General features: G+C 47.1%; 2 protein-coding genes across 3 annotated transcripts; one reads left to right on the plus strand and one right to left on the minus strand.

Moving 5' to 3' along the window:
* The first annotated feature begins 1,784 nt into the window (after positions 1-1,784).
* LOC112991060 (solute carrier family 25 member 36-like) lies at positions 1,785-11,469 on the plus strand. Of its 2 annotated transcripts, none has more exons than XM_026113258.2 (7): positions 1,785-1,934; positions 7,371-7,547; positions 7,996-8,073; positions 8,392-8,492; positions 9,137-9,203; positions 9,405-9,688; positions 9,788-10,569. In XM_026113258.2, the coding sequence occupies exons 1-7, from the start codon at positions 1,894-1,896 to the stop codon at positions 9,985-9,987; spliced, it is 948 nt and encodes a 315-aa protein (XP_025969043.2). In that variant the 5' UTR covers positions 1,785-1,893; the 3' UTR covers positions 9,988-10,569. The 2 variants fall into 2 exon arrangements, with proteins under 2 accessions (XP_025969043.2, XP_064375171.1); XM_064519101.1 differs by lacking the exon at positions 1,785-1,934 and adding an exon at positions 2,240-3,055 and having other exon boundaries at positions 9,788-11,469.
* CLSTN3 (calsyntenin 3) lies at positions 11,304-26,641 on the minus strand. Its single transcript, XM_026113257.2, has 18 exons — positions 26,431-26,641; positions 23,662-23,784; positions 22,430-22,625; positions 21,731-21,939; positions 21,265-21,414; positions 20,446-20,631; positions 19,719-19,988; positions 19,312-19,424; positions 19,066-19,228; positions 17,975-18,031; positions 17,109-17,266; positions 16,782-16,930; positions 16,103-16,329; positions 14,750-14,920; positions 14,044-14,189; positions 13,767-13,902; positions 12,098-12,315; positions 11,304-12,006 (listed from the first exon to the last, which is right to left on the minus strand). Exons 1-18 carry the CDS (start codon positions 26,513-26,515, stop codon positions 11,836-11,838), a joined length of 2,928 nt encoding a protein of 975 aa, XP_025969042.1. The 5' UTR covers positions 26,516-26,641; the 3' UTR covers positions 11,304-11,835.

Consider the following 26,641-nt stretch of genomic DNA (forward strand, 5'->3'; position numbering starts at 1 on the left):
TTGAAAAGTTATTGACATGACCACTCTTAGAGCCATAGGGCCCTAGGCTGCATGTGTTATGTAAAGCTGGTAAAATACATCTCATTCTTCTAGATGTCTGCCTTATGATATTGCTTTCTACTTGCCTGCAAGTTGTAGTCAACCTAGGAGCAACCTGGCCCTTCCAGTAAGAAGCCCCTGGAATGAAAAACAAAACTCACCAACTATTAAAAATGCTAATCCTGTACATACTTAGCGTGATTAAGGGTTAGCAAGAGCACGTGAAAAGACAGACAGAGAGAGGAGGCTTTTTGAGAGAATCCTCAATTACATTTGAGAAGAACAGACGGAGACAGTGCTGGTCCTAGGGACAACAGTAGAGTGCATAAAGACATAGATAAGAAGAATGTAGGCAGTGAGATAATAAGGCATGGGCAAAATCCAAAAGCAATCAGAGACTGGGCCGAAATAGGGAGCAGTGAAGAACTGCAGGTGAAGCAGCTTTAACTCGTAAACATTTGTGCCAGGATCTTGGGGTGCATTCACAACACCAGCTTATGATGCCAGTTCAGCCTGTCTTACTGGTTTAGGGCAGGGAAACTCAAAGACAGCTCAGAAAGAATGGCCCCACGAGCATCCCTTCCTCAATCTGGACAGCAAGAACAGGCACAATAGGGAATGCACCCAGTCTCATTTCCACTGCCTGCAGCAACAAGACACAAAGAAATATAGCCTCTCTTCTTTTCTCCTCCCTTCTTTCTCTTCTCATGAAAAGACAGTGCCTTTTCCCTGGCTCTTGGCTCCCTTCAGGTACACCAAGGCTCCTGCAGAGCAGCACTATGACTCTGCACGCCACTGAACAGTTCCAACATTAAGCAACCCTTCGATCTGTTGAAAATGTGACAGTATCATTTGCACTAGTCTGAAGATAGCCTGTTGGAGGCCTTGAAGAAGCATATTCCACAGCTTCTTTAGACTAACATTGCCACTTTGTTTTCAGTCTTCCTACTTAGATGGACTACTAGATCATCCTACTTAGATCCTCCTACTTAGATTAAATTACTTGTTCTGCTCTCTGAACCCTCCCCAATATTTGCCTGCTTTGTAGCAGTGTGGTACCCAAACTGGACGCTCTATTCCTGCGAACGTCACACGAGTAGAAAGGAGAGCTGAAAGCTTATTTCACCTATCTTACAGACTATCTTTTGGTCTATGCATCTATGCATACTGATATGACATGTGCCTTTTTGGCAAGAGCACTACATTGCTGATGTATGTTCTGCTTTTTTTCCAGTGGAGATGGTATTTTGTGAACTCTGATGTCATGTGAAGCTTTACATTATGCTTGTTGAAGCAGTCTGAGGATCTTTTGGCCCTGAATATTCCCTCTTTTTGGCAAACTGAACCCTTGAAAATCTAAATCGTGGGTCTAATTTGTTCTATTTTCTCTCTTGAGCATCTTGACCTGATTTCACATAAAACAAAACATCTCAGGAAGCATTTGCAGTCCCATAGGGCCAAGATGAGAGTCAGGAATGATCCAGTTCTCCTCTTTGACCCATCGCTTCCCTGTGGTCCGATCTCAAAGAAACGACCTTGTTTTCTGTGCCCTGGTTCCCCCACCTACAAAACGCCTCTGGGTGGAAAGTGGCTCAGCAGCAGGGGGAGGCAGCGGAGCAATCCCGGAGGATTGGCCCTCCATACACGGCCCCCAGGCAGCCCCTCGAACGGCCGAATCCCCAGCGCGGCCAGCCGGGCCTTTCCCCGGTCGGGCCTCCTCCCGGGCCCGCCGCGGCGCCTCCCGCCCAGGCCGGGGCAGCCAATGGCGGGCGGCAGCGGGCGGGACAAGCCGCCGCCCCGGCGGGGGCCTGCGGCGGGGCGGCGAGGCCGGGCCCGGCGGCAGATGGCCGGGCCATGCCGCAGCACAGCACCCTGCTCCACTTGGTCGCCGGAGGGTGAGTGGCGCCGCGCGGGATGGGAGCGAAGCTGGGAGCCCCGGGGCGGCCGCGGCAGCTCCCCGAGCTGGGCATCGCCGGGCCGCGGCGCTCCGCCTCCTCGGGGCGCCACAGGCCCGAGCCTCGTCCCCTTCTCGCCGAGCCGGCCCGGGCCGCCTGGCAGCGGCGCCCTCCTCACCTCGGAGGGTGGGGGGTGCGGGGCCTTTTCCAGCTCCCCGCCTGCCTCCCAGCCGGGGGCTCCGGGCGGACGCTGGCCCTGGGGCTTGCGCTGCATCCGCACCCGTGGCCCGCCAGCGTCTCTGGCGCTTGCCAGGGACACTGGGACCTGAGCAAGTGACCTGCGTTCCCCACTTTTCCACAGTCTTATTTCACCCCGGAGGTGGCAGAGCCAGGTGTCCCCCTGTCCAGGAAGAGCTGTCAGAGAGCTCAGAGAGGAGGGGTCCTGTCTTTCCCCACTCCAGCTCCTGCTTATGTCCTGCAATTTCCACCCGTGCTTTCTTCGCTGTTCCAGATTCAGATACAGGCTTATGCATACGGTGCGCACCTGTAGCACTTTGTTTGAATTCATGATTCTGTAGTTTGGGAAGAAAGGGAGCCTCCCTGTGAAGTTACAGTGGTCTCAGACTGATTTTTCATTCAACCCGAGTTCACCATGGATGGTGGGGAAAGAGAGCAGGGTGCTGAGCAGGGAGTGAGAGATGCCACAAGACAACTTCAGCAGAGCAAATCATGGAGCATCTATGTCTTTGGGCGGGTGGCCAGCACTTAATGATTGCATGTCTCAGATTCCTGCATGTCTTTTTTGACTTTAAATGGTGCAGCTGATTCTGGTGAGTCAGACATTTGGAGCGCTGATCCTAGCCATGCCTCAGAATTTGCCCTTGAGCAAAGCCCTTCTTGCTATGTGTTTCATTGCTCCTCTCTTTAAGAAACATCTATCATTAAGCCTCAAAACAATAACAGACTTTAAGTTTATGATTTCCTAAAGTAGAAGATATCCTGGCCCTCCAGACTTCTCTGAATAACTGCTTAATTTAATTGTCTAAACAAATGTCTAATCCCTTTTTGAATTCTACCAACCTGTTGGAGTCCATATTACTGTGAGTTCCACAGTCTAACATGTAAGTAAAAAATATCATTTAATTGATTTTAATTAGTTAATTTCCAGTTTTCTGCAGTTCATATAATTGTTGTGCTGCATCGATCTTCGCTTATGTATACTTGCCTTCTCCATTCCCTGTGTTATTTTGTATACCTTATTCCCCTCTGTTAATTTCTTCTCTGAACTACAAAGTCACTGTATCTTAGTCTTTTTTCATGAGGAAGTTTCTTTAAGCTTTCCTTCATCCTCATTTTGCACTATGGTTCTTAAGAAACTATGCAAAAGTTTGGCGAGTGACAGACCATGCGTTAGTGGGAGCTTTGTATCCTGCCCCAGCCCAGTGGGCGATAATCCTCAAATGACAATTAAAACCCAAAAGATAAATAAGAAGTTTGGATTATTGCTGCAATGTTTAGTTAATACTATTGCTTTACCTAATTAAACAGATCTCATTGTTGAAGGAGCAATTGTTCATTTTCTCTTCTAGTATGAGAACTAGGGAACATCAAATGGAAGCTGTGAGAGGTTTGTTCAAAACTAACACAAAAATGTAGCTCTTAACAGAGTGTGCAGTTAAACTGAGGAACTCCTGGCCACAGGGCATTAGAAGGTAAAAACTTTTTACATGTGTCCAAAAAGCATTTAGACAGATTAATGAAGAAAAAAGAGTTGAAGGCTATTAAATAATGCAACACGTATGGCTGAGCAAATCCCTGAGCTGGAATCTGCAGGAAGCTGGGAGTGTATTCTGGAGAAGAGTTTTATGTTACTCTCTACTCCTATTCTTCTGTAGGTAACTGTTGTTAGTCTGTGTCCTAGACAGAATCCTGGGTTAAATGGAGATTTGGTCTGACCTAGTACTGCCATTCCTAAATGAAGATTCTCACATCATCTCAATTTTTGGCTAGCCTAAGTAAATATAAATTAGTAGTAAACCTTGTCACCTCAGTGCATAGCCTTTTCAGATCATTAAACAATGCTAATGGTGCTTTTTATATTCCTACTAATCCTCTTTCTCCAGCCCTCAGGTTTCTTGTGCTCTTTTCTGCCACCTCAAACTTTCCAGTTTTCCTTTTAAAATGTGAAAACAAGATGTAGAGGCAGTGTTGTTTTCTAAGATAGAATTATCTGCCTTCTCCTTCCATAACCCTTTTTGCCATTGCTTTGTTCTGGGAGCATGTTATACTGCTTGTCCACTGCTGCTCTCCCTGCTGTTTTGTAGGAATTGCCTTTTTGCCTGTTTCTAGACTTCAGGATTTTGGCTTTGTTAAAACAATCAGTGTAAGCCCAGCATAATGACCCTTTGTGACTTCTCCATTCCATATATTCTCTCATTTTTCTGCCACTCATTGGAGCTCTGTTTGTTATTTGCCACTGTGACAATCTTTGTCACCCATGGATTTTATCAGCAGTTAAATGTTACCTCCTGACTGTGGATGGAAATACTGAAAATTATTAGGTCTAGAACTAGTTTTCCTAGACTCTCACTTGAGCACTGCTGTTTGATTCCTTATAATTGTTTGGAGAGGGAGGAGAAAGTGGGGGGTTGGTTTTTTGTTTGTTTGTTCTTTTTTTTTAAGATTTTGTGGTCCAATTTTAATCTGTTTAGCATTTATGCTGTAGATAGAGTGCTAAGGCTATAAGTGCAGTTTTGTGAGGTATCGAGGCTGCTCTTTACAAAAACTGAAGTATTTTACATCTTTGTAGTCACTTTTGTTGGCTTTTTTTAGTTTGATAAGTTCTATAAAAAATGATATAACCCCTCTACCAACATTGACTAATACAAAGTATCTTAAGTCTGTAGTGATTTGATTCTGTAATTCTCTCCTGGCTTGAATCTCCATTTATACAGCCTTTAGCAGCATAAATCATTACAAATACACTTTTTTTTTTTAGTAATTATCGCTCTTCTAGGTTAGTAGACTTTCCCAGTGTTCTAAGATTTATTAAGCCCTTAAATCTGTAGGCAAGATGTGTCCTCAATCATTTCTTTTCAGTATCCTTGGCCACAGGTTTTTCATGCCTGCTGATTTTTAAAATTTTTATTTCTACTAGATTTCATTCCATTTTGCCTTCATTAATATTGGACCAAAAAATTGTTTGTCTCTTTGTGAAGAGAATATGTTGTCTTCTGTTTCTTCTGAAACCAAAGAATTTTGAAGACATATGCCTTTCATACATTGAGGGCAGCTGTACTATCTTCTAGTGCATGATAAGACATCACAGTTAAGATCTCTTTTTTTGGACACTTTATTTCCATAGCTTTAGTTTAGTCAGGATTCTTCGCTCCCTGAAAAATTCTCCTTAGTCTTGCCATTTAGCCATACTGGCTTAGAAGTCCTCCCTTCTCCTCAGACTCTGTAACTGCTGATTAAATAACCACCATGTTAAAGAGTAACAATTTCTTTAATTCTTACTGTTGCTTTTAAAATTCTTCTCTATTAGCTACACCTTTTGGTAGCTTAAGGAAGTTGAACTCGGGAAACTTTCATATACATGTGGGGAATGGGCTCAAATTCATATCCTCACCATGCTTAGGCAGAGGCTTGGAGCCACCTTAGTGCAGACCACAGTTTGCTCTTTCCAGGGGCTTCTTGAAGAAGCACAGATATGACATAAAATTGGTATCCTCATGCACAGTTCCAGAGAGAAATCTTTAGGGTACCAAGCAATTGTTTCTGTAAGTGTAGTCCTTTTGTACTTTTTGCCAAGCTTTTATGTAAGAAGTTGAAACTGTTCTTGTAGTAGCATTTATTCAGACTTCTGAGACTCCTCAATCTGTCACCACTGCACTCAATTCTTTCCTGAGCTGGAAACTACACTTCTGATCCACAAAACAACAGGCATATAAGTCTGGAGTCTGTGCCAGGCAAATCAGTAGAAACTACGGTAAAGAACAGGACTGTTAGCCACTTGAATAAATATGGTCTATTTGGGAAGAATCAGTGTGGCTTTTGTAAAAGAAGGCTCTGCCTCACATAACTCCTGGATGGTTAAGCAGGCTGTCTTGGATTCCATATTTGAGCTGCTTGTTCATCCAGAGGACCTGAGCCAGGATGCTTAGTCTTGTGCTTGTGTTGTCTTCTGAACCCTAGTTACATTCTTTGGTCAAGTTCTGCCTGATCTCCGGACTGCCACCAATTGTAGTATCTGCTGAGGAAAATTGCTGCTGATTGTCATCAGAGCTGCACAGATCTGTAAAGGGCTTGAGAAAGCAGCAGGAGTGCAATGGAGTAGCATAAGTAGTTGCTGGTATTGCTATCTGCAGATCCTGTTTTTAGACTTGTTCAGCTGCTGGAATGTCACCTCTTGGACTTCATTGCAATAGGTACCAAAGCCTATTTTTTTCCTAACCTGCAAGCAACAATAAATGAAGTGCCAGAAGTAAAGTCATGTGTGAGCTGCTCCATATATGTTTCTTTGAGTCTAGAGTGAGCATTTTTACCCTCTGTCCCTTGTGAGTTTGGCTATAGCAGAGATGAAAGTCTCCTTGTCAAAGTCTCTGCCTGGCTATATTATTCAAGTTGTCGTCATTACACACAAATTCATCTCAAAACAGTCTTTCAGGTATTACCTGAGCAGGTTGTGGAAGAACAGAGTTCTTGGTTAGAAGACCTGAAGGGTCAAAAGCTGGGAGCTGAATAGATCAGTTCTCTGGTTCTGATTTGTCCCTGAATGGCAAAAAGGGGAAAAGAGGGTACGTGTCCTCTCAACATTTTTGAAGTATGACTAGGTTGACCGATGGTTCATGGGTTGCAAAAATAGCTTTTGTCTGTTGAAGGTCAGGGTCCTCTTTCATTAGGCAAATCTGGGGAGTGTGAGCCTGGCTGTTGGCAGAAAATGCACATCTTACTTACAGGGCCTTGCAAATATGGGACTGAATAGGTTACAGATTGAAAGAAGCAGGCAGGCTGAGAGGTGGGAGAGTTTGTGCTGCCTCTGTCTGAGCCAATGCTTCTCTGGGGAGGTGTGAGGTACTGTGCCTGGTGATCTCAACCGAAGGCATTGCAGTGAGACTGGGCAGAAGAACTATTTGCTCTAGGAAATTCTAAATGCAAACATCAGCAGCTTTGAGCTGAGGGACTTTTGCATTGCTATGGACTTGGGACTGTTTGTCTCAAATGCTGGTTTCTGAGTGAGCCTGCCAGGAGATGTCCCAAGCTAAGCCATTATTACGTTAATCAATGTCAGAGCAAGAGGTCGCATGTGACACAGGCTAGGGGACCTAAAAGCAACACAGGGGAGAGGCAGGGGAAGAACAAAGTCAGAATTATTGCCTCTTCCTGCACAGGTGTCATTCTTACATATGCTATTATGCCCTTTTTATGCGCTAGATGTGGTGGCACAGCTGGAGCCATCCTGACCTGCCCCCTGGAAGTGGTGAAGACACGTCTACAGTCATCCCAATTGACGCTGCGGCCTGTGTGCCTCCCTGAGATACAGCTGCCGGGTATGAGTGTGAGGCTGATACACCCAGCCCCACCGTCCCCTGGAGTACTCAAGTTGCTGAGGTGAGTAGGATGGGGTAGCATGCATGTTAGTGTCGGGGAAGTGAAAGTTTGGCCATCAGATGGAGAGACAGATGGAAGCAGTGTTTGGGTTGAGGCTGGTAACAGCTCTGCAGCTGTGGTGAAAAGTTTCATATGAGCACAGATACAGCTCATCACAGTTGATCTGTACTGTGAACTCTGAGCCTGAAAGGGAGGTGCTGGGACTGGGAGAAATTTCTCAGCTAGTAGTTTCATCACACCCAGCATGATGCTGTCAGCAAGAATACGAAGAAATGACTGAAGGAGAGAGGAGGAGTAACTGGAAAGAAAATGAGAGTAGGGCAGAAAAAGGATAGCGTTGGAGGTGGAGAGAGGAGACTATAGGAAGTACTGAAGGAAGAGGAAGGAGGAACAAGAGAGCCTTCAGCTTAGGTCTTTTCCTGATTTGTTTGTTCATTTCCTTCCATAGGGCCATCCTTGAGAAGGAAGGCATACGATCCCTGTTCCGAGGCCTGGGCCCAAACCTTGTTGGGGTTGCTCCTTCTCGGTAAGTACTTCTCCCTGAGGATAGCCCAAGCTGTACACTTTCTAAAGTACATCCATAAAAGCTATTACTCCACCTTTGGAAAGCAGCCAGGGTCCTGAGCTCATTGTGCTGCAGGACCCTTTCATCCAGGCACTTTTTAGACCTTCTGATCACAACTGAAGGGTAAGATGACTGCTGCAGGCCAAGTGTAGGTGATGTCCGAGGTCACATGAGACAAACCCATGCTGAGAGTAAGCGAAGTTGGAGTGAGGCCCCACAGCACTGCTGTTCTCACTCTTCCTGGTGAGCTGTAACCTCTCTGTATTTCTTTTCAACCAGGGCTATCTATTTTGCTGCCTATTCTGGTGTTAAGGAGAGGCTCAATGCTGTTCTTGTACCAGAGTCCAAGAAAGTACACATGCTGTCAGCAGCTTGTGCAGGTGAGCCTCTTCTGTCCCAGATCAGAGCCAAGGGGTCCTTTTGGCTCTGAGTGTGAAAGAGATTTCACCCCCTCCCCTTTGCTGCTCCCTTCAGTCCTGCTCCCTCTTCTGAAGCTTTCTCCCTCCCCATCTGCAGCAGCAATTTTTTGGGGTAAACAAACGTTTGCTCCCTCTTCATTCTTCTTAGGCTAATCACTTGAAGTCATGGATTTAGTCTTTAGCCCTATGGCTGCTATCAGCAAAAGAGCTCCATTCAGGTGTGAGGAGGGAAAAGGCCATGTATAATTTAGACCCTTCACAGAATTACATCTCTGGATATTTCAGAGTTCTCCACAAAATTGTCTGCCCTCACAAGTTTAGCCTATTGTTTCCTGCCTCTTTGTCAGAGCTGCACCTACAGTAAGGTTATGAGTGGGAGGCAGAAGAGCTTAGGAACCACCAGACAAAGGCTGGATTGTAGGGAGGGAGAGAATCAAATAGTCTGCCCTAAACGTCTCCTCTCTCAGGGAACTTGAGGTCTTTCTCGAATTGCAGAAACCTGCAGCTTGCCAAGCAGCATTTGTAGAGCCGATAGATCAGGAACTCCCCATAAAATGTCAGCATGATCCTGGTGTTCACTGCTGTCTCTCCCTTCTGTTCTCCAGGAGTTACCTCTGCCACGCTCACTAATCCTATCTGGTTAGTGAAAACCAGAATGCAACTGGAAGCCAGGTAAGGCTAGCAATTTAGAGCCACTCTGTGTCAAATTCAGGCTGGTTTGGGAATGGGGTTGGGGATGGGTCTGTGACCCACCAGCAGAACATGTCTTCAGGGCAGGCTGGGGAAAAGTCATACAGTTGTGTTCACAACAGCATTTTAAGTCAGTGAAGCAATATGCAGTTCTAACCCTCTCCCCTCTCTTCCCCTTTACAGGGTGAAGGGGGAGCTAAGCAGTAATGCCCTCCAATGTGCCATGCATGTATACCGCACTGAAGGCCTGCGTGGATTTTACCGTGGAATCAGTGCCTCCTATGCTGGAGTATCAGAGACCATCATACACTTTGTCATATATGAAGCACTAAAACAGCAGCTGAGGAACAGCTGTCATTCCCTGTCCCCACCGCTCGGACTTCCACCAAACAGCCGTGATTTCTTTGGACTAATGGGAGCTGCTGCTGTCTCCAAAACATGTGCCTCATGCATTGCATATCCACATGGTGAGTGGGTCCGCTCTCCTTGCTTCTGTTTCCCTTGGTGTATGGTACCTTGCCTGTAGGATCAGTCTGCTAATATCCCTTCCCCTTTTGTCTCTCCAGAGGTCATTCGGACACGGTTGCGAGAAGAAGGGTGCCGGTACCGCTCCTTTATACAGACTCTGCAACTTGTGGTCCATGAAGAGGGACCCATGGCTTTATATCGAGGGCTCCTGGCCCATTTGATCCGCCAGATTCCCAACACAGCTATCGTGATGGCTACTTATGAACTCATTGTTCATTTGGCCTCCTCCACCTTGTAAGCACACTGCAGCACCAGGCTGAGGCTGCTGGACCTCAGGGGCCTCATGCTTCTGAGACTTGGTCCTGTTCCATGTTCTGAGAGGTGGTGCTTTCCAATGCATAGCAGGATTGGGTGGTGTCTGCAACATCAGGCATAGCATTCTCAGGAATTTATTTTGTGCGAAACTTTCAGCTCCAGAATGCACAATGTAGCCCTTCTTTCTGGAGACTTGAAGTACTCCAGAAAACAGTGCTTCAAGGTATCAGTGCACTGGTTTGACAGTGCCTACTGTTAGCTGTCTGTACAAAGCAAGGGTGTGGAACTTAAGGAGGGGGAAGGGAGACAAAGGAGAAAGTGTGTGGGTATCTTAGCCTCAGAATCTTCATTTGGACCCAGAAGCACCCACACATGGGCACAGTTGGACTTGAAGACAGGGTCTAGAGCGGAGATGTCTGTGAGATGTGGTAAGATGAACAGAGATCTTGTGGTGAGACCTTTCATGCCCTCAGAGGGGCTCTTAGGCTCTTGCCTACTGTACTGTCCTCTGACTTCTAAAGAGGATTCTTCCACTTTGGCTGCCAGTAAAGGTCTTATTACAGAGTCTTGCTTTGAGTCCTTAGCACAATGTAGCCATTGGCCCTAGGAAATGTTGGGCAGCTGAGTAGTTACACAGTGTCTTCCTTTTGCTGGATCTGAGAAATTGGACTAAGTAGATGAAGGGAAGAAACACAACCTGCTACGAAGCACTACCCTAATAGCTCGTAGCCTTGTGTTGCTTACATCCATTGTTCTTGCACCCCCTTCTTACCTGAGTGACAGAAAGAGGAGGACAACTACTTCCGTCAGAAGTGCTGGGGCCATTATGATGCAAGTTGGAATCCCTGGTGTGAAATATACTTTTATGCTGTTAAAGGAAGTGGATCTGGAGAAAAGGTAGATGAAGTGGAGGATTTGGCCTGTTTCTACTGATGACACACTATGTGTATGGAAAGAGCCTTATTTTTTCTGCAATCAAAGAATACTCTTTGCTACATGTGTTACATTTGTCTGCCACAGCCTGGAATGCCTTCTGTTCCTCTATGGGTTCCTAGACCCCATGTGTGGGGAAGCTACATTGTCTTTGCAAAGAGAGTATTTTGACTCTGGAAAAGGACAGGGGGGATGTGTTTTTCTTGTTCTAACACATGCGTGCACAAACACACAAACATAATCTTTCACAGAGATGGCAATTATTTAAGTAAATACATGGGCTGGACAATCTCCAGTCTTACACTAGAGACTACGCTGGCTGTTTCTCTCCCTGCTCATAGTGAAAAACCACAGAAGCCCTGAACATGTTATTTTAAATCCATTTATTTTAAAATCCATTTCATTTCCTCATCCTTCTTTCCTTCGTTCATTTAGTTTAGGAGTATCGACAACTTTACAAAGCGACACAAGCTGCAGTGTTTTGTTTTTTGCATGAAACAAGAATAAACCTCAAATGACAACATTGAAAAAATATACAATATATATATATAATATCTGGAGAGTGGGGAGGGGTTGTGAGAGACCCCACTCTGAGCCCTACGGCTGACTCCTCTTCCAATTTTCTATTCTTTCCAAGCCCCTCCTTCCTCATCATAGTTTGAACTGTGCCACTGTCAGGTGCAAGTGCTCTAACAGGTGTTTCTAGAGAGCCAAATGGGGGGGGGGGGCAGTAGTGTGGGGAATGTCCACAATGAGAATGACAGAAGAGGAAGGAACATGGAAGGCAGAAATGAGGGAGGAGAGTATGTGTACAAGGTAGGGGAAGGAGGAGATTAAAATAAGACACACCGTCTTTCCATATGGTGTGGGCATCCATTGGAATGATGTTTTAAGGCTCCTAGTAGTGGTGAGAGCCATCTCTTTTGCCCATGATGTGTCGGTCATCCACATCGTTGCTGTCTGGGGAGTCAGGTGTCTCTGAGTCACTGCTGTCATCATCTTCCTCCATGCCCTCACTAGCTCTGCCCTCGCTGCTTTCTGCTGCCCTCTCCTGGCAGCTCTGGTAGGACTGGGGAGATGAGACATCCGGTGAGACGAAAGATCTGGCAACCCAGCTGTCCCCCGCCCCCCCAGCCCAATCCCCTGTAACTGCTTCTCACCTCCATGGGGTTGACTATGATTGTGAGGGCTGAGTCATCCCAGAACATGTCACCGTCTTTGCTGCTGGTGCCTGTGCGCCCCCCTGTAGCAGCCCCACGGACCTCTTGCCCTGCTTCCCGGCGGTGAAGTGAGTGGATGCGCAGGATGCCAAGGATCACCATGAGTGCCAGGAAGCCCACGCACACCACAATGATGATAGTGGCTGCACTGGGGACCACTGTGGAGAGAGAAAAGGAGGAGAAGTGGTCAGAGTCTGTCACATAAACATATATTTCCAATCTGACCCACACCTAACCCATAGAAAACAGGGTTGCTGGGCAGAGATTGCATTCTTAGTTTTGGCCGGAACATGTCCTGACTCTTCCACTCCCCTGGGCACAGGCGATTCCTGCCTTCTGCTGCTGCATCCTTGCTCAATGCCTGTACAGTTTCCCAGGATGCCCAAGTCCTCTAACATCAGGTCTTGCCTGTAGGATCTGCATGTCTTCACTTACTGAGTTAATCAGAATTCATCACATAGTAGTCATTTGTATCCTACCCTTGGGAGATAGAAACATGAGGGTGGGATTAGGGAAGAAAGGAAGCCCAAAGAAGTGTGCTTTGCACATGCGGCAGCGGTGAGGGTTGTGATGGTCTTCTAATTTAATGTCACAGTCCAAGTCCAGCTTCTCCACAGGAGAAGATTTCAAATTCATCTAAGAGCCTCAGCCCAACCCGTTAGGTTTCTAGGTTGAGCCTTGATTCCCCAAAGAATCATCTTTCCTGGACAACCTATCTAGGCTCTCCTTGGATTAGTTTTGGGTGGTTCTGTACAGCAAGGGACAACTTTTCCTAGCTGCTTCTGCTGCATTCAGGAAGAGCTGGGGAAGGGAGTGGCAAAGGCAGATCTTTTGTGCTCTCCCAGCATGCTATCCCTGCAGTGGTTCAGTTTCAGTTGCAGATTGGACCAGCTTTGAATCAGTTGCTGCACGAAGCTAGAACCAAAGGCAAAGCATCCATGCTCCTTACAGGAGGATGCCAAAAATGACATAGGGTCCTCTATAACAGATCTTGAGCTTTCACAACCTAGGAGGAACGAATTAGGCTGCTTTCATGCTTGTGGCACAGAGCTGCCAGGTCAAACGAACAAATCTAATCTCTGGTCTGGGATTCAGTCCTCATTTCGCTCTCTGTTCTGGGGACAAGAATCTTCCTCTTAGCCTCTTGTCTGCAGGGTGCTGACTCCCATATTTTTTTGCCTTACTGATCATCACCTAGTTCTATCTCCTCTTAGAGCAGTGCCAGCCTTGATTCTCTTTCTCTTCACATCTGTCTGAAATTACATTACCCAGCCCTGTATAGCCCATTTGCAAGATGTACAAATGGAATAGTACCAGCTCATGGCTGCTCTTTTTAGACCTTCCCAGGTGTAGGTTTCAGACAACTTCTACGTACATCAGAGAAGCAACACAACAAAGGGGAATAATGGTCACACCAAGCTCTAAAACAAAATTTGATCAAGACTGCAGTCCATTTGCTCAAGAAGAGTGGGACAGGACAGTATAATTAAACCTCTGTAAGATGGGTGGAGTGAGCCTGAAAGGAAGTCTATGCTATAGATTCTACCAAGATATCAGAAAACTAACATTCTGATTCAAGGGAATAAAACCAAAAGATAGAGTTACATACTAGAGTCACCATGTGTGCTTGCCAAACTGTGCCCAGATAGTTCTGGGGGTAAGTGATGGCCTCGGTGCATGAACAGCTGGGAACTCAGAATATGGTTAGGATGAGCAGCTCGGTTCATGTTGTGGAGGACATTCACCTGCAGAAAGACCAGAGTGAGGGAGAGAGAGAATTAGCCCTGTGTTCACTGTGATCCCGCCAACATTGCTGTGCATTCCTGTGCACCACTTCCTCTCCATGCACGCAGAAGCAACTGTATGTGCATGTATTGATCTTGTACCTCAACAGTAAATTCATTGCTGGAGTAGCGTCCATTCATTTCAGTGCAGGACAGGTGAAATTTCCTTTCATAAAGAGCAGCACCATGGCTGATGTGGTAGGAGACCTGACGTAGTATCTCCTCATATACTGCAATGCTCTCCACTCCTGAGACCAAGAAGAGAGAACTGCTGTGGGATGAGGAAGTTCCTGCTTCTGTGTTATCTAGCATAACAGTCCTGTAGAGCCTGAGAGCTATAGAGAAATCTAAGGCAATGCTGGGTTCATGGAAAGGAGCAGTTTTGGAACTGGTTGGAAAGGATCTGGTGAAATCCTTGCTTGCATTGCTAAAACACGTCAAAGGGAGGGAAAGATCTAGAGCAAAAGTCCTGTTAAGTTCTGGAGAGGGCACAAGCATTGCACCAGTGTTACTGGCATCTGAGACCATCAAACCTCAAGGGCAATGGGAGAAAGTCAGGAGGACTGATGCAAGGCTGAGTCAGAGCTCAGACACTGTGCCCCAGCACTGTGTGCTGGAGGAGGAACCATCTCTCCAAGGAAATGGTCTGAGACATCAAAAGCCAGTAGTTCAGAAAACAGCTACCTCTCAGAGCCTTGCAAAGTACCTCAGAGCATCTCTAACACTGGGTTAAGTGCTTCTCCCAGCAATGCCTTACCGGCAGTGAAAGAGGCATGAAAAGACAACTGTGGCCAAGGAGAAGACATACCTGTGATGGTGAGGTAGGCAGAGGTGTTAACAAGCTCAAGGCCCCGCTGCTGCAAGGATGCCCCATCCAGCAGCAGATATTCCCTCTCTGGGTCCAAGTCATCTCCTACCAGTGAGATCTCACAGCCATCCAGGTTGTGCACAATCTCATCTGACATTCGTGTGTCTGTCACTGAGAGGAAAGAAGAGAGGGCCAGAAAGCCAGACAGACATGAATCAAGACAGGAGTTACTCATAATGGTACCCACTTACTTAGAAGTGCCCACATCATAAATAATGACTTCTCTTTCTCTGCTCGCATGGATCTTGAGTAAAATCATTGTTATTATAATTATTTGTTGGAGGACTCTCTCTGACTCTAATGATATTATTTATGCACATAATAAAGTTACTCTATCTTGGAACAACATACCATTATGGAACTGGTTCATGATAATACATCTTGGCTATAAGGACTCTGTTGAGGATGGCAATGTGCAAATTAGCAACAACTATATCACACATTCCCAGACACTGAATGCTTTTGAAAGCTTTCCCGTATCTCACAACTGCTGGTAACCATGTTTGAGATCCTATCTTACTCAAAATGGCAACCACTCTCAATGACTAGTTGCTTTCAGCAGGGCTAAGACCAACCTGTCCTAAGTCAAGATACTCATCATTGTATAAGCAAAGGCAAAGCTGGCCCCAGGAAAGAGATCTACTAACAACTACCTGAAGCAAACAGGGAAGCACGTCCAGAGCATCTTCAGAAAAAGTAACCATATCTCTAGCTATTAAACAGAAAACTATGAGCAAAGACTCTGATTAGCAGAAGAGAGACAAAAGAGGTGAAAGGACATGTGCAACATAGAGTGCAGAGAAGGAATCTGAGTGCAATGGAGGGAAATTGAGAGACAAGATATTATAGGGTGTGAGGAAATGAACTGCAGAATTTATAGGAATAAGTGGTGAAGGAAGAGTTTGGAGGGCAAAAAATATGGGAAGCAGTAGAGACAGAAGTAGGAGGAGACTGAAGAAGTGCAGGAGTGGAGAGGAGAAGAGGAATAACATCCAGTGTTAGGTTCAGTAAGGGGAAATGTAGGCAAACTGTGAAAGGGATTAGGAAGCAGCAGCCTGGGAAAGAAGGAGGAGGGAGTGAGGCAAGGAACTGGGAGGATGGAAAAAGTACTGGGAGGAGCAGAAAGGGAGAAGAACCGATTACCCTGAATATTTACAGACAACGTGCTTTGCTTCTGTATTTGTAAGCTCTCTCCTGTTTTGGGTGTCATGAGGGGCTCTACTCCCTATGCAGAACAGCATCACTTGCACATCTTTCTGATTTGTCTTACACCTCTCCCTATACTCCACTCACCAGTACCATGCCAACTCTCATCCTTCTTGGCCTCCACCTGGTGAGAAATAGAGCAGGTGATCTGGAGGTTGGGGAACAGGGGAACCCCATCAGGTGCCTCGAAGTCTGAGGCAGGGTGAGCAAAGTGGGCATTGCCACTCAACAGGATCTGGGGGGCATCAGGCTGTAGCACCACAACATAGCCTTCCACATCAGGAATGGAGACACAGGACTCTTCACTGAAACATCTGAAGGAGAGAAGGAGAATGTACTACTTGGACCTAGATTCTACCCACCCCATGGCCAAAGAGCATCTCCCGCCCATTACTGCCAGTGAAGGGAATATTTTTTCTGGCAGTCTTCCAAAAGCTTCCCTATGGCCTGCTATGCAAGACAGAGAGATGTGCTGGGAATGACATCACTGTATTTCAGGTGACTTGGTGACATCCACACACCGTAGAGAAAAATTAAAACCAGCCCACATGCCTGGAACATCATGAGCAAAAGCAGAAGTTCTGCTACACCTGAATGGACCCCAGGCAAGCATCTGGATGCTTTAATGCTTATTTTCTAGGAAGACTCTTAACTATGCAGGGGCATCAATCAGAGTTACAGTACAAGGTGTGGGAGTGCAATTATAGCCAAAAGAGAGGTAATCTTCCTACTGAGCTTAGCCGGAGGTGCTGCTTTGTCCACTCACTTGACAGTAGTGGTGAGCCTGAGCGGCCGGACTCCAGGAGTAGCAAAGCGCAGTGAGTTCAGGTAAGCCACATGCTGGATTGCATGGTTGAAGGTTTCCACATCGTCACCCTCCAAGGTGAGCAGGGACTGAGAGGGGTTGACATGAACCTACAGGTGAAAGAGAAGAAAATACTCAGGGTTTTTTGGCAAATGCCAGGAGTCCAGGTTAAGGGAGATGCAAAGGAGAAAGGTAGGGATCTGTCTGAGGTGGGGAAGCACGCAAAGTCCTAGAAAGTAAAGCAGGGAGAGTGGAGGAGACCCATGCAGGCTGGGGAGATGAGCATACCTTCATCCCTTTGCCCAGACTGTCAAAGTCGCTGTAATCAAGCCCCTCACGGCAGGCATAGAGGCATTCAATAACCTCCCGGCTTTCCAAGCTGCCAGGCCGCACAGTGAAGCCAGCCAAGTAACCATGAAAGTAGTGGTGTATCGGCAAAGGATCTCCTGAGGGAAACATGGGAGGTGAAGGGTGTGAGAGATGGGTATAGGAAGAGAGAAAAGACAAAAGCAACAGTGAGGGTCATATAAATGTTGAAGGAGAGAGAGAGAAAGAGAGCAGTACATGTGACAGGGAAGAACAAGGACAACAAAGACAGGGGTTGTTAAAGTTAGGAGATGGCAATTCTTGGAATTCCAGACAGGGGGAAGAATGAGAAAAACCAACTGACAGAAAGACTAGGGCAGTGAACAGTGGGTAGTGTAGAGAAGTTTCTGCCAAACCGCTGAATGCCAGATGGAAACAATTTCTCCTCCCCTTCTTACTCTGGTTTCTGTGAGGGCTTTCAAAAAAATGATATGCTCTATAGACAGTTAGGGATGGGGTGGTATCTCCTGACGTCTCTAATAGCTGTTGTGTTCTTCAGAGACCAACTTCAATGACCGGGCATGAGGACTGTTCTATTTCTCCACATGAAAAGCATATTCAGTCTCTCAAAGCAGGCTGTAGTCCTCCCATTGGCTTTCTCATGCTCCACAGAGATCAAGGTGTCAAGGAGCAGTCTGTCAGATAATAAGGGTTTTCCTCCCAAGATGGTGGGAGGTGGCAGGATTCGGCCAGGGTGGGGGGGAGTTGTATGAGAAAGAGACAATGCAAGAAGTGATAGTCATGCATGGTGAAGAGAGGAAGAGAGCTACCTTATTTCTTTACCCTACCTTGTACAGTATCAGTAGTGTTCTCATTTCCTCTGATTTTCTCTTTGTTTTTCTCCTCTGCAAAAGGAGAACATTCAGACAAGCAATTAGGCCTTGGAAGAGGGTGGACTCAGAGCCAAGCAAGCTCTGGTATCACCTATTGCAAAAGAACAGCTCTGGAGTCATGTGCCACGCAGTGTACCCTTCAACCCTACAGACAGTACATCCTGGAAGAGAGATGGCATGGTCCCTCTTATGAAGGGGAAGGTGAGACTGTAGGATGAGTTACTGATAAAAGGAAGAAAGCATGGTTTCTTTCCTCCTTTCAAAATGATACCTATTCCAGGAACTAAGTGGTTCTCATTTATCACTGATCCTAGCCATGTTCTCAACAAAGCCACTTTTGTCACTCTTTGAAACTCAGACGGTTCCAGGAGCGTGTCCCAACCTGATTAATATCCCTGGCCAGGCAGAAGCAGGACTATAGGAAAGGTCTGACCTGCTGGCAGTTTCTGCTGGAGTGATGACAAGCAGCAGGCAAATTTCTTTGGTTTTGTCCTGCTCCATTCTTGTAGGAGAACTGAAAGATCTTGGAAAGGCAGCCTTTCATCTCCACAGCACTGGTTTTAATTTGGCAGTGGCTTAACTAGGTTCCTAACCTGGTCTCTGTCTACCAACTCATCTCCTGGGCAGAATGATTTGTGACTTCTCCATGTAGACACTAAAGGCACATGAATCCTCAACAATACAACCAGCAGCATAAACAGTACTGCCTGTCCTCTGATGAGAAGCTTTGGTAAAAAAGCCAGTGCCTAAATGAGGTATTTTCATCTCTCCTTCACCTGAAAGCTGGTTATCTGTCTGCATGTTCTACTGCTGCTGCCATTGACACTTGTTCCTGAGCTATTGTTACCATGACCTCCTGGCTTAGCCCATGAGGAGAGAAGGAGCCACGCTGGTTTTGATGCCAAGGTGCTGAGATGGCTGCAATGTTGTTTGCATCATTTAATATTAGGCAGTGTTCCTTCCACCTCTTCTGGCTTTCCCTCCACTCCCTTGTTTCCATTATGGGAACAGCATAGGTCTGGGCACATGGGTGAGTGGGCACTCACCAGTCCAGCAGGCTCCAATCATGAGGGAGGGCTCCTGCAGCGGAGGATGAATGAGGCCATTGTCATGGATGAGAGCGGGGTCATAAGAGACTCCATCCACATAAAGCGTGACAGTGGGGAACTCAAGGTTGAGGGCATAATGGTGCCATTCGTCATCACAGACCTATATATAGTAGACAGCAGAAGGAGGGATCAGCAAGAGCAAGAAGGAGAAAGAACAAGAAGAGAAGGCAAACACTTCCTCACCTGCTCCAACTTCCAAAGGAACTTCACAGGCCTTGCACTCTCCAGCAATGGCCAGTATAGGAATGCAATTCGGCAGCCATGCACAGCCAGAGAGTAATGTGAGTAGCCATCCTCTGCAAGGGGGCAAGCACAGGGAGTTACATATCACTCTTCAAAGCAGTGTCACTAGCCAGAGCCCAGAAACACATGCTAGCCTGCATGATTGGCACTCAGCACCATGTGTTCACAGTGGGCTTGACTGTTCTCAAAAAAAGTGATAGGAGCTGGCAGGCTGGAGAAGATAAGTTCCTAAAGACAGACCCCTTCCCAAGTCCCATTCTGAAAAGAGATTTCCACCTGCAAGGACAGTCCCTTCTAACAAGTTAGAAGTGGGCAGAAGTGTCAGCTCCCCAGGAAAAGTGTCTCACCACTCTGCACTGTACTGCAGATCACTGTCTCCTCTTCCCTCCTGCCTTTGCTAGGCACCACAGCATGTTTCATCCATACAGACAGGGTGAAGTGGTCACTCAGCCCCTCATGGGCATTTGGCCCATTCACCACAGGCACCTGGGCAGCCTGGCTGCCATTGAACCAGTAGATGAGGCTGCTGTCCTGGCTGTAGTGCACTGAGAGCCGTGCAGTCCAGTTTGCTGTGGGGCTAGGTACAGGCAACAAGTCGATCTCTCCTGAAGCAGCACCTACCAAGAAGGAAATAGTCAGGAATGTCGCAACAGGAGACTGAGGAGCCTAGGAACTGAGGCACAGAAGAAGAGGGTGCTAGAGGGCCATTTGTAACTTCCCAGAGCACAGGGAGAGGAGCTGCCTATGGGCCACACATGGAGTGGGATGGTGACTTTCCATCTATGCTGAGGAAAGTCCCACAGACTCTGTCTAATGGGACAGTGAACAGAAATCTCCAGCTTTCCAGCACGGACAGCATTGGGAGTCCCTTAGTAATATAGGCAGGGTCCTCATTGCCCTCAGTGCATCAGGTGAGCTAGGCATCCTCATGGCGCTGCTGACCACAGCAGATATGAGGATTGTGTCTCATCAGTTCTCCTGTGCGAAGTGCAGAGGTATTACTGTGCCTCCCTTTAGGGGAAGGGGCAGGCTGCTTTGTCAGAGCTGTGCTTGGCTCATGAAAGAATCATTCACCACAGAGTTTGCGTAGTGACTTCTCAGAGTAGTTATCGCGGTCACAGCCCTTAGCCACATGGTTTGTCTGCAGCTCCACCGTGGCCTGGATGTTCCACAGGGGCTCATCGCAGGTCTCCAGGTGAATGCTCGGAAAGAGTGCAAGGCTGCCTGCACCCGGTGTGTACTCAATCCTCTTGTTCCAGCCTAGCAAAGGAGAGTGAGAGAAAAAGAGGAGTTAGGTCCTGACAAGGACCCAAGGCCTGACCATTTGGTTCACACAAACGACATCTATGGACTGGGCCAAAACCAGAGATTTTTGGCCCTTTCTGCATTGAAAAAACAAGCCATTCAACCTTACATGGCTGGGATCATTGCAAGGGGAGAATTTCTAGAAGCACAGAGTCCAAATTCTCATCTTCTACAGCTAGTCCCATGGATTTTTAACCTCTCTTATCAGGCAAAGCATTTATCTGTTGATTTCCCCTTAATTCTATTAACTTAGCTGAATCTGTGGGCACACAGCACCTCTGGAAAAGCCAAAGATTCTCAAGATGAGCAGACCAAAGAAATCAGTCTATACTGAATACAGTCTATGTGGCTTATCAAATGCACAATAGTTCCCAGTCATACAAGGAATGATTTCCCCATGTTAGAATTGTGTTCTGGTAGCTTTGCAATACAGTGACCTTAGATGGGACTGATGGGTTGGTGCCAGAATTTAACCATATGTATGTGCACACGTATTTATATTCATATATATAAACATTCCCCATCAGTAGGACTAAGCAGTTCAGCATAAGCAAAGGGAAGACAGAACTCTATCTGGAGGTTTCATACCCTGCCAGCTGGGCTTGCAGGTGGGTTTCACCTGGATTTCCACTTCAGCATCATCAGAAGCCCGCTTCTTTCCACAATCATATGCCGTTACTGTGAATTTGTAGAGACGTTCTCCACTGTACTGCAGCTTCTCCGTGTTCTCAATGTTCCCTGGTTAGCAAAACAAAGAGGTGAAGGGAGAAGAAAGACAGCCTCATCAAAGATGTTCCTTGTAGAAACCACTCTTACTCAACTACAGTCAACTCAACTACAAAAACCACCAAAAAGGAGTGCCTCTCTGTAACATGCTACAGCATCCCACAAAATGGCTGCTGCATCTCTGCACAAGGATAGAATAGAAATAAAAGGACAGGAATGCTAGAAGAATCACAGTTCATATAGCATACATCTGCCAACAAATGGGACAGGCAGAGAGAACAAGACAGAAAGGGAGTGTGACATGGTCATGGTCAGCTCAGACTCTTACCATCATTGTCAACCAGAAAGGGAATGTTAGGGGTCAGGATCTCATAGTAGCAGATCTGGCTGTACTGTGGCGAGCAGTCTCCATCAATGGCCTCCACACGCAAGATGCGATCATACAGCTTTCCCTCAGTCACTGCCACACGATACAACTTTTCCACAAAGACAGGAGCAAACTCATTCACGTCATTTACTCGAACATGCACTGTGGCCCTGATGCAGAGAAATGTAAGAACTTATCGGCTGATGGCGAACCAAACACCACCTAAACTTCCCTGCAAATCGGTGCCCCTGAAGTGCACTAGTTCCAGTTCCAGCCATCAGAGGCAAGGATAAGGAAAGGGACCTGGATTTCAGCACAGCAGTGTTGGCCCATGGGAGTTTGGACAAAGGTTTCTGATCCCAGAGAAAGAGTAACAGGACTGAAAATATAATCTGGACCTCTTCCATATGCAGCAACATAAGACATTACCCTTAGGCACAACTGTCAAACGCTCCTCATTTCTAGTGTATTCACTCATGTGGCTCACAGAGTCAGTGAACAGGACCATCACATTTCTCACTCAGTATTATTAACATACTACGGGCTCAAGGCTAGAGAAAAATCCTCATAGCTACAGGAAGAGCTCCCACGGTATCTTTCCTTTCCACTTCCATAACAGACTGCATTTCGTAACATGTAGTAAGCACCACATAGACTTACTTGTGTGATTTCTTGGTATTAACCCCATCAGGTCCCTCTCCACAGTCATAAGCCTGGATGGTAAATGTGTGTTCCTTATGTGCTTCACAATCCACTGGTTCCTTAGCCCGGATCAGCCCCTCGCCTGTAGCTTTGTCCAAGATCACAGCTTCAAAGGGCACCCCTGCCCCATGGATCCGGAAGCCACAGATTTCACCTGGTACCCACAGGGGGAAAGAGGAAGGGGAGAAATGAAAGGCTTGAGGAGAGCAGTAATTTTCCTTTCCTTGTGACCCTTTTCCCTGTTCTCCTTTCATTGGGCACCAGCATCCTTGCAGTACATCCCCTCGCTTCCTTCTCCTATATTTTTTCCTTTGTAACTCACAGTCTCCTTTCTCCCTCACTATCACCCCTCATTTTGGTGCAATTTCTGGTTCCTTAGGAGTTCCTTCTACCATCTCTTGCAGCCATTTATGGTGCAGATTGCCCTCTGCTGGAGACTATTCCCGCAGCAAGGAGACAACCAGCATCAGCAAAGACTAGAGGTTACAAGGCTCAAGCTAGCTGTATTAAGGTTGTACAGTGACAGTACTGAGGGAGCACCTTTCCATCATTATTTCTCCTCCCCCTCCTCCCCTAAGTGAGGCCAAATAGGCCATTTATTGCAGATAGACAGCCAAAACATGCAGATCCATGATGTCTCATCCATCCCCACACAATATGTGCACAGTCCTTCAGAGAATTACAGATGGGGTCACCTAAATCCTAAAGTTCAGCTCTCAGGCACAACCTGTTCTCTCTCAAAGCTGAGAAAGAAGGCATAAGAAAGCTCCAGGCACAGCCTAAGCAAGCACCGTGAAAAAAAAATCTCAGAGAAGCATTGTCTGAATTTTCAGAGATTTGTGCTCACTGTGAGGGATGTGGACCTGCAAAGTGTGCCCTACCAGCTTTCTTCACCACTCTTAGAAACAGGACTGTGCATATGATCTTCGTAAATAGCAGAACTGTGTCAAAAAGTAGCTGGCTCCACCCTCATTTCTTTCTCAAATGAAAACAGTTCACAGGATCTTAAATCAAGGTATACCCAAAATTGTCTTTAGACTTCTCTGGGGAGCTCCTCCAGAATAATGTTTGGAGGTGGTCATTTCCTGAACAGACTCAGAATCTGGCACAGGGATGTATTTGACCATGTCTCTGTCTCTTTGGAGGTCTCCTCCTGCCTCCCACCCTTCCCAAAGCTGTTACCCACCTACCTGCATAGCGCAGTGGGGCATCTTTGTCCAGTGCAAAGAGTGGTGGGTTGAGCAGGACCGTGTTATCATTCTCCATGATGATGCCCTGATACTCGGCTTCAATCCAGGGCTTGTGTTTATTTGCTGAGATGGATTTGGGGGAAGGGAAGGAGCACAGGAATGTGTTAACCAGAAATGACAGATTTAGTAAAGAAAGAGCAGAATGTCATCCACTGGCAGGTGACAATCACCCCTCCCCACCTTCTTCTCTGACAATAAAGAAGGCTAAAAATAGGTTGGGAGGAAGGAGTTGTCTTTCTTTAGTTCTACCCTACCTCGCTCTTGGGAGACCTCTTCAGAAATACTGCGTTCCTTCTGGCCTCCTCCTATCTTATTAGACAGGTGTGGAGAGGCATTTGAGGGCCCAGGAAGGCTGAAGAGATTTTAAAAAATTCAAGAGGCAGAAGTAGCCTGGTTCTGAGGTCAGATTCCAAATGCTAAATCCTTTAGCTCACTGAAGCCATAATTAAAAGATCCAGGATACATCTTCCCTTAGGGTGTCCCCAGGGGACAAGTCTTGTGTGCAGCTATTAACACTCCTGCCTTGCATCCTTGGGGCTAAGGTGTAGGATCTTCAAACACATGCCCAGGTCCACTCTCAGTCAGTCTTCCTATGCATATAACAATCTAGTTTCAGAGTCCCTTGCTCCTTCCTTCCTTACGCCATGGCAAGCACCATATTCCCTTGACCCCTCCTTGCTTATCCTGTTGGCTGGAGCCCAGCCAGGTTTGACATAGAGGCAGCAACCAGCAGGAGGCTCCAAAAAATGTCACAGGCCCAGAAATAGCAGATTAATCTTTATCACACAGGCTCCGGGAAAGGGAAAGGGAGAAATAAAGGGGTGGGGGGAAGGGAGGGAAGAGAGAAGAAAAATCATTACAAATTAACCTCCCCCATGCCCACTCCCTGCCAAATGGGCCTCAGAGATTATAGTACATGGCCTAGTTACAACCCTCATTCCCAGATAATCCCCCACTCTCCCACCCCGTGGAGACCAAGATTTATTACAACCAGGCAATTCTTTGAGCACAGCCTGGCTCAGAGTGGGTGGAGAATAAAATACAGAGCCTTTCCCCTCAAGGGTACTACTTCCAATATGTGAATCCATTCTCTGCAGCAAAGTACCCTATGGGACCATGCTGAGAATGGGGTTAAGTATTGACTCAAAAGGGACAGCATCCATTACAAACTCAGCCATGATCACTTCTGCAAATCAGGACCAAGGGATGTTGCTGCAGCAGGGTCTATGGGTCAGAGTGGGGATTTACCAGCAGGACAGAGCCAGCAGACCCAGCCTGGCATAGCGGGGAAGGCTAGAGGTTCGGATTTCTCTCTCACCATATTCATCAAGATTATAAAGCATTGTGTAGAAAATCCAGAGAAACATCCATCCTGCTCAGCATGCAGGCAGAATTCTTCCTGTGTGCAAGTGCCCACATTTCCCCCCACTCCTCCACTGCCCCCGCCAGATTCCTCTCTGTGATGGCTCTAGTCCATGCACCACACCACTGAGGTGGGAATCCATAGCTACAAATGCCAAAAATGCCCTGTTGCTGGGGTAACAAGCTGGTAGTAGAGGGATAAAGCCTTTGCTGCATCCACCTGCAACTTGGGAATCACCAGCCTGGTTTCTTGGGAAGCAAGTTCCTGGGGATTAGAAAAACAGGCTCCTACCAGCTTCAAGAAAGCTCTTACATGACTAAAATCATTTGCCAAAGGCAGGCAGATGTTTCACAGAGTGTAAATTCACAAAGGAGAGAGAAAAAACAGAGCATAAGGGGCCTTGCCTTGCAACTGGGCCCCTCAGCACTAGAGTAATACAAATAAATACCCCTGCCAATATCAGCATACACAGTGATCTCTGTTGCACCTGCTGTCTGCAGTCGGAACTAGCCCTGCCTCTGCTGAAGCACAGAAAACACCTTAAAATGTCACATTCCCTGATGACCCTTGAGTGCCTTGCATGTTTTCAGGGTTCCCCACTCTGTCAGATTGTCTCACTGACTTCCCTAGAATGGATCTCTTGTCTCTGTGCCTACAGAACTGGGAACCTACATCTTTATCCATCACTCTATGTGTTCAAAGAACATCTGCATTCAGAATGTTAGAGTGGTTGCATTGGGGGGGGGGCGGTTATTATTATTTAGCGCATAAAATACAGTTTTATGTAAGCAACTTGCATAGTTAACACATAACTGTACAGTAATTCCTATAGGCAGATCCCAGATGCATGAACCAGGCTTGAAAGATGGATGTAGGAGATGGATTTCAGAAAACTGAAGGGGTCTGTGGAGAAGCAACACATTCTCTGTCAGCATGCTAAGGAAGGGAGGGAAAGCTAAACCCACAGAGTAAGAACTGAAACAAAAGCAAGACAAGTGGGTGAAAAAAGAGAAAAGGAGGAGGGAACACTGGCAGAAAAGACTGTAGAAAAAGAGTGGAGAGAGACAGATGGAGTGAGTACTTGAAGAGAGAGAAGGGATGGGATGAGAGTGCCTGAAACGGCAGAGAAAGCCCGAGGTGCTGGGGGTCAGTGGAGACAGAAATGTGACAGATGAAGGCGACTGACAGCACATGAGCCACACCGCGATCGCGGAAGGCGGATGGATGAGCTGCTGCTGACAGCTGCCCCGCAGCCCCCGCCGCGAAGGGCGGCCGGATGGTCCCACCGGAGCGCAGGGCTGCAGCCCCGGCCCCGACTGGGCACGCTGTCCGGCGCCGCCGCTCACCTTTGTTGGAGGAGCCGCCGAGCGGCAGGGCACAGAGGCAGAGGAGCGGGAGCAGGACGGAGGCGCGGGGCCGAGGGCTGCCCATGGCGGCACCGGCCGCGGCGCGCTGAGGGCAGCTGGACAGCGCCGGCCCAGCCCGGCCCACGCCCTGGCTGCGGCGGCGGCGGCGGCGGCGGCGGCGGGCGCAGGGACGGAGCCGCACCTCCCCCGG

This window comes from Dromaius novaehollandiae, chromosome 1, assembly GCF_036370855.1.
Source record: "Dromaius novaehollandiae isolate bDroNov1 chromosome 1, bDroNov1.hap1, whole genome shotgun sequence".
In the NCBI taxonomy this organism is placed as follows: Eukaryota; Metazoa; Chordata; class Aves; order Casuariiformes; family Dromaiidae; genus Dromaius; species Dromaius novaehollandiae.

Bases quoted from the DNA above. Each gene is read 5' to 3' on its own strand.
- LOC112991060 (XM_026113258.2), top strand. From the start codon at position 1,894: ATGCCGCAGCACAGCACCCTGCTCCACTTGGTCGCCGGAGG. The intron at 8,074-8,391 runs GTAAGTACTTCT...CTTTTCAACCAG, and splicing joins GTTGGGGTTGCTCCTTCTCG to GGCTATCTATTTTGCTGCCT. The intron at 8,493-9,136 runs GTGAGCCTCTTC...TCTGTTCTCCAG, and splicing joins GCTGTCAGCAGCTTGTGCAG to GAGTTACCTCTGCCACGCTC.
- CLSTN3 (XM_026113257.2), bottom strand. From the start codon at position 26,515: ATGGGCAGCCCTCGGCCCCGCGCCTCCGTCCTGCTCCCGCTCCTCTGC. The intron at 22,626-23,661 runs GTAGGTGGGTAA...TGTGGGTACCAG, and splicing joins TGCCCCACTGCGCTATGCAG to GTGAAATCTGTGGCTTCCGG. The intron at 21,415-21,730 runs GTAAGAGTCTGA...TTTGCTAACCAG, and splicing joins CTTTCTGGTTGACAATGATG to GGAACATTGAGAACACGGAG.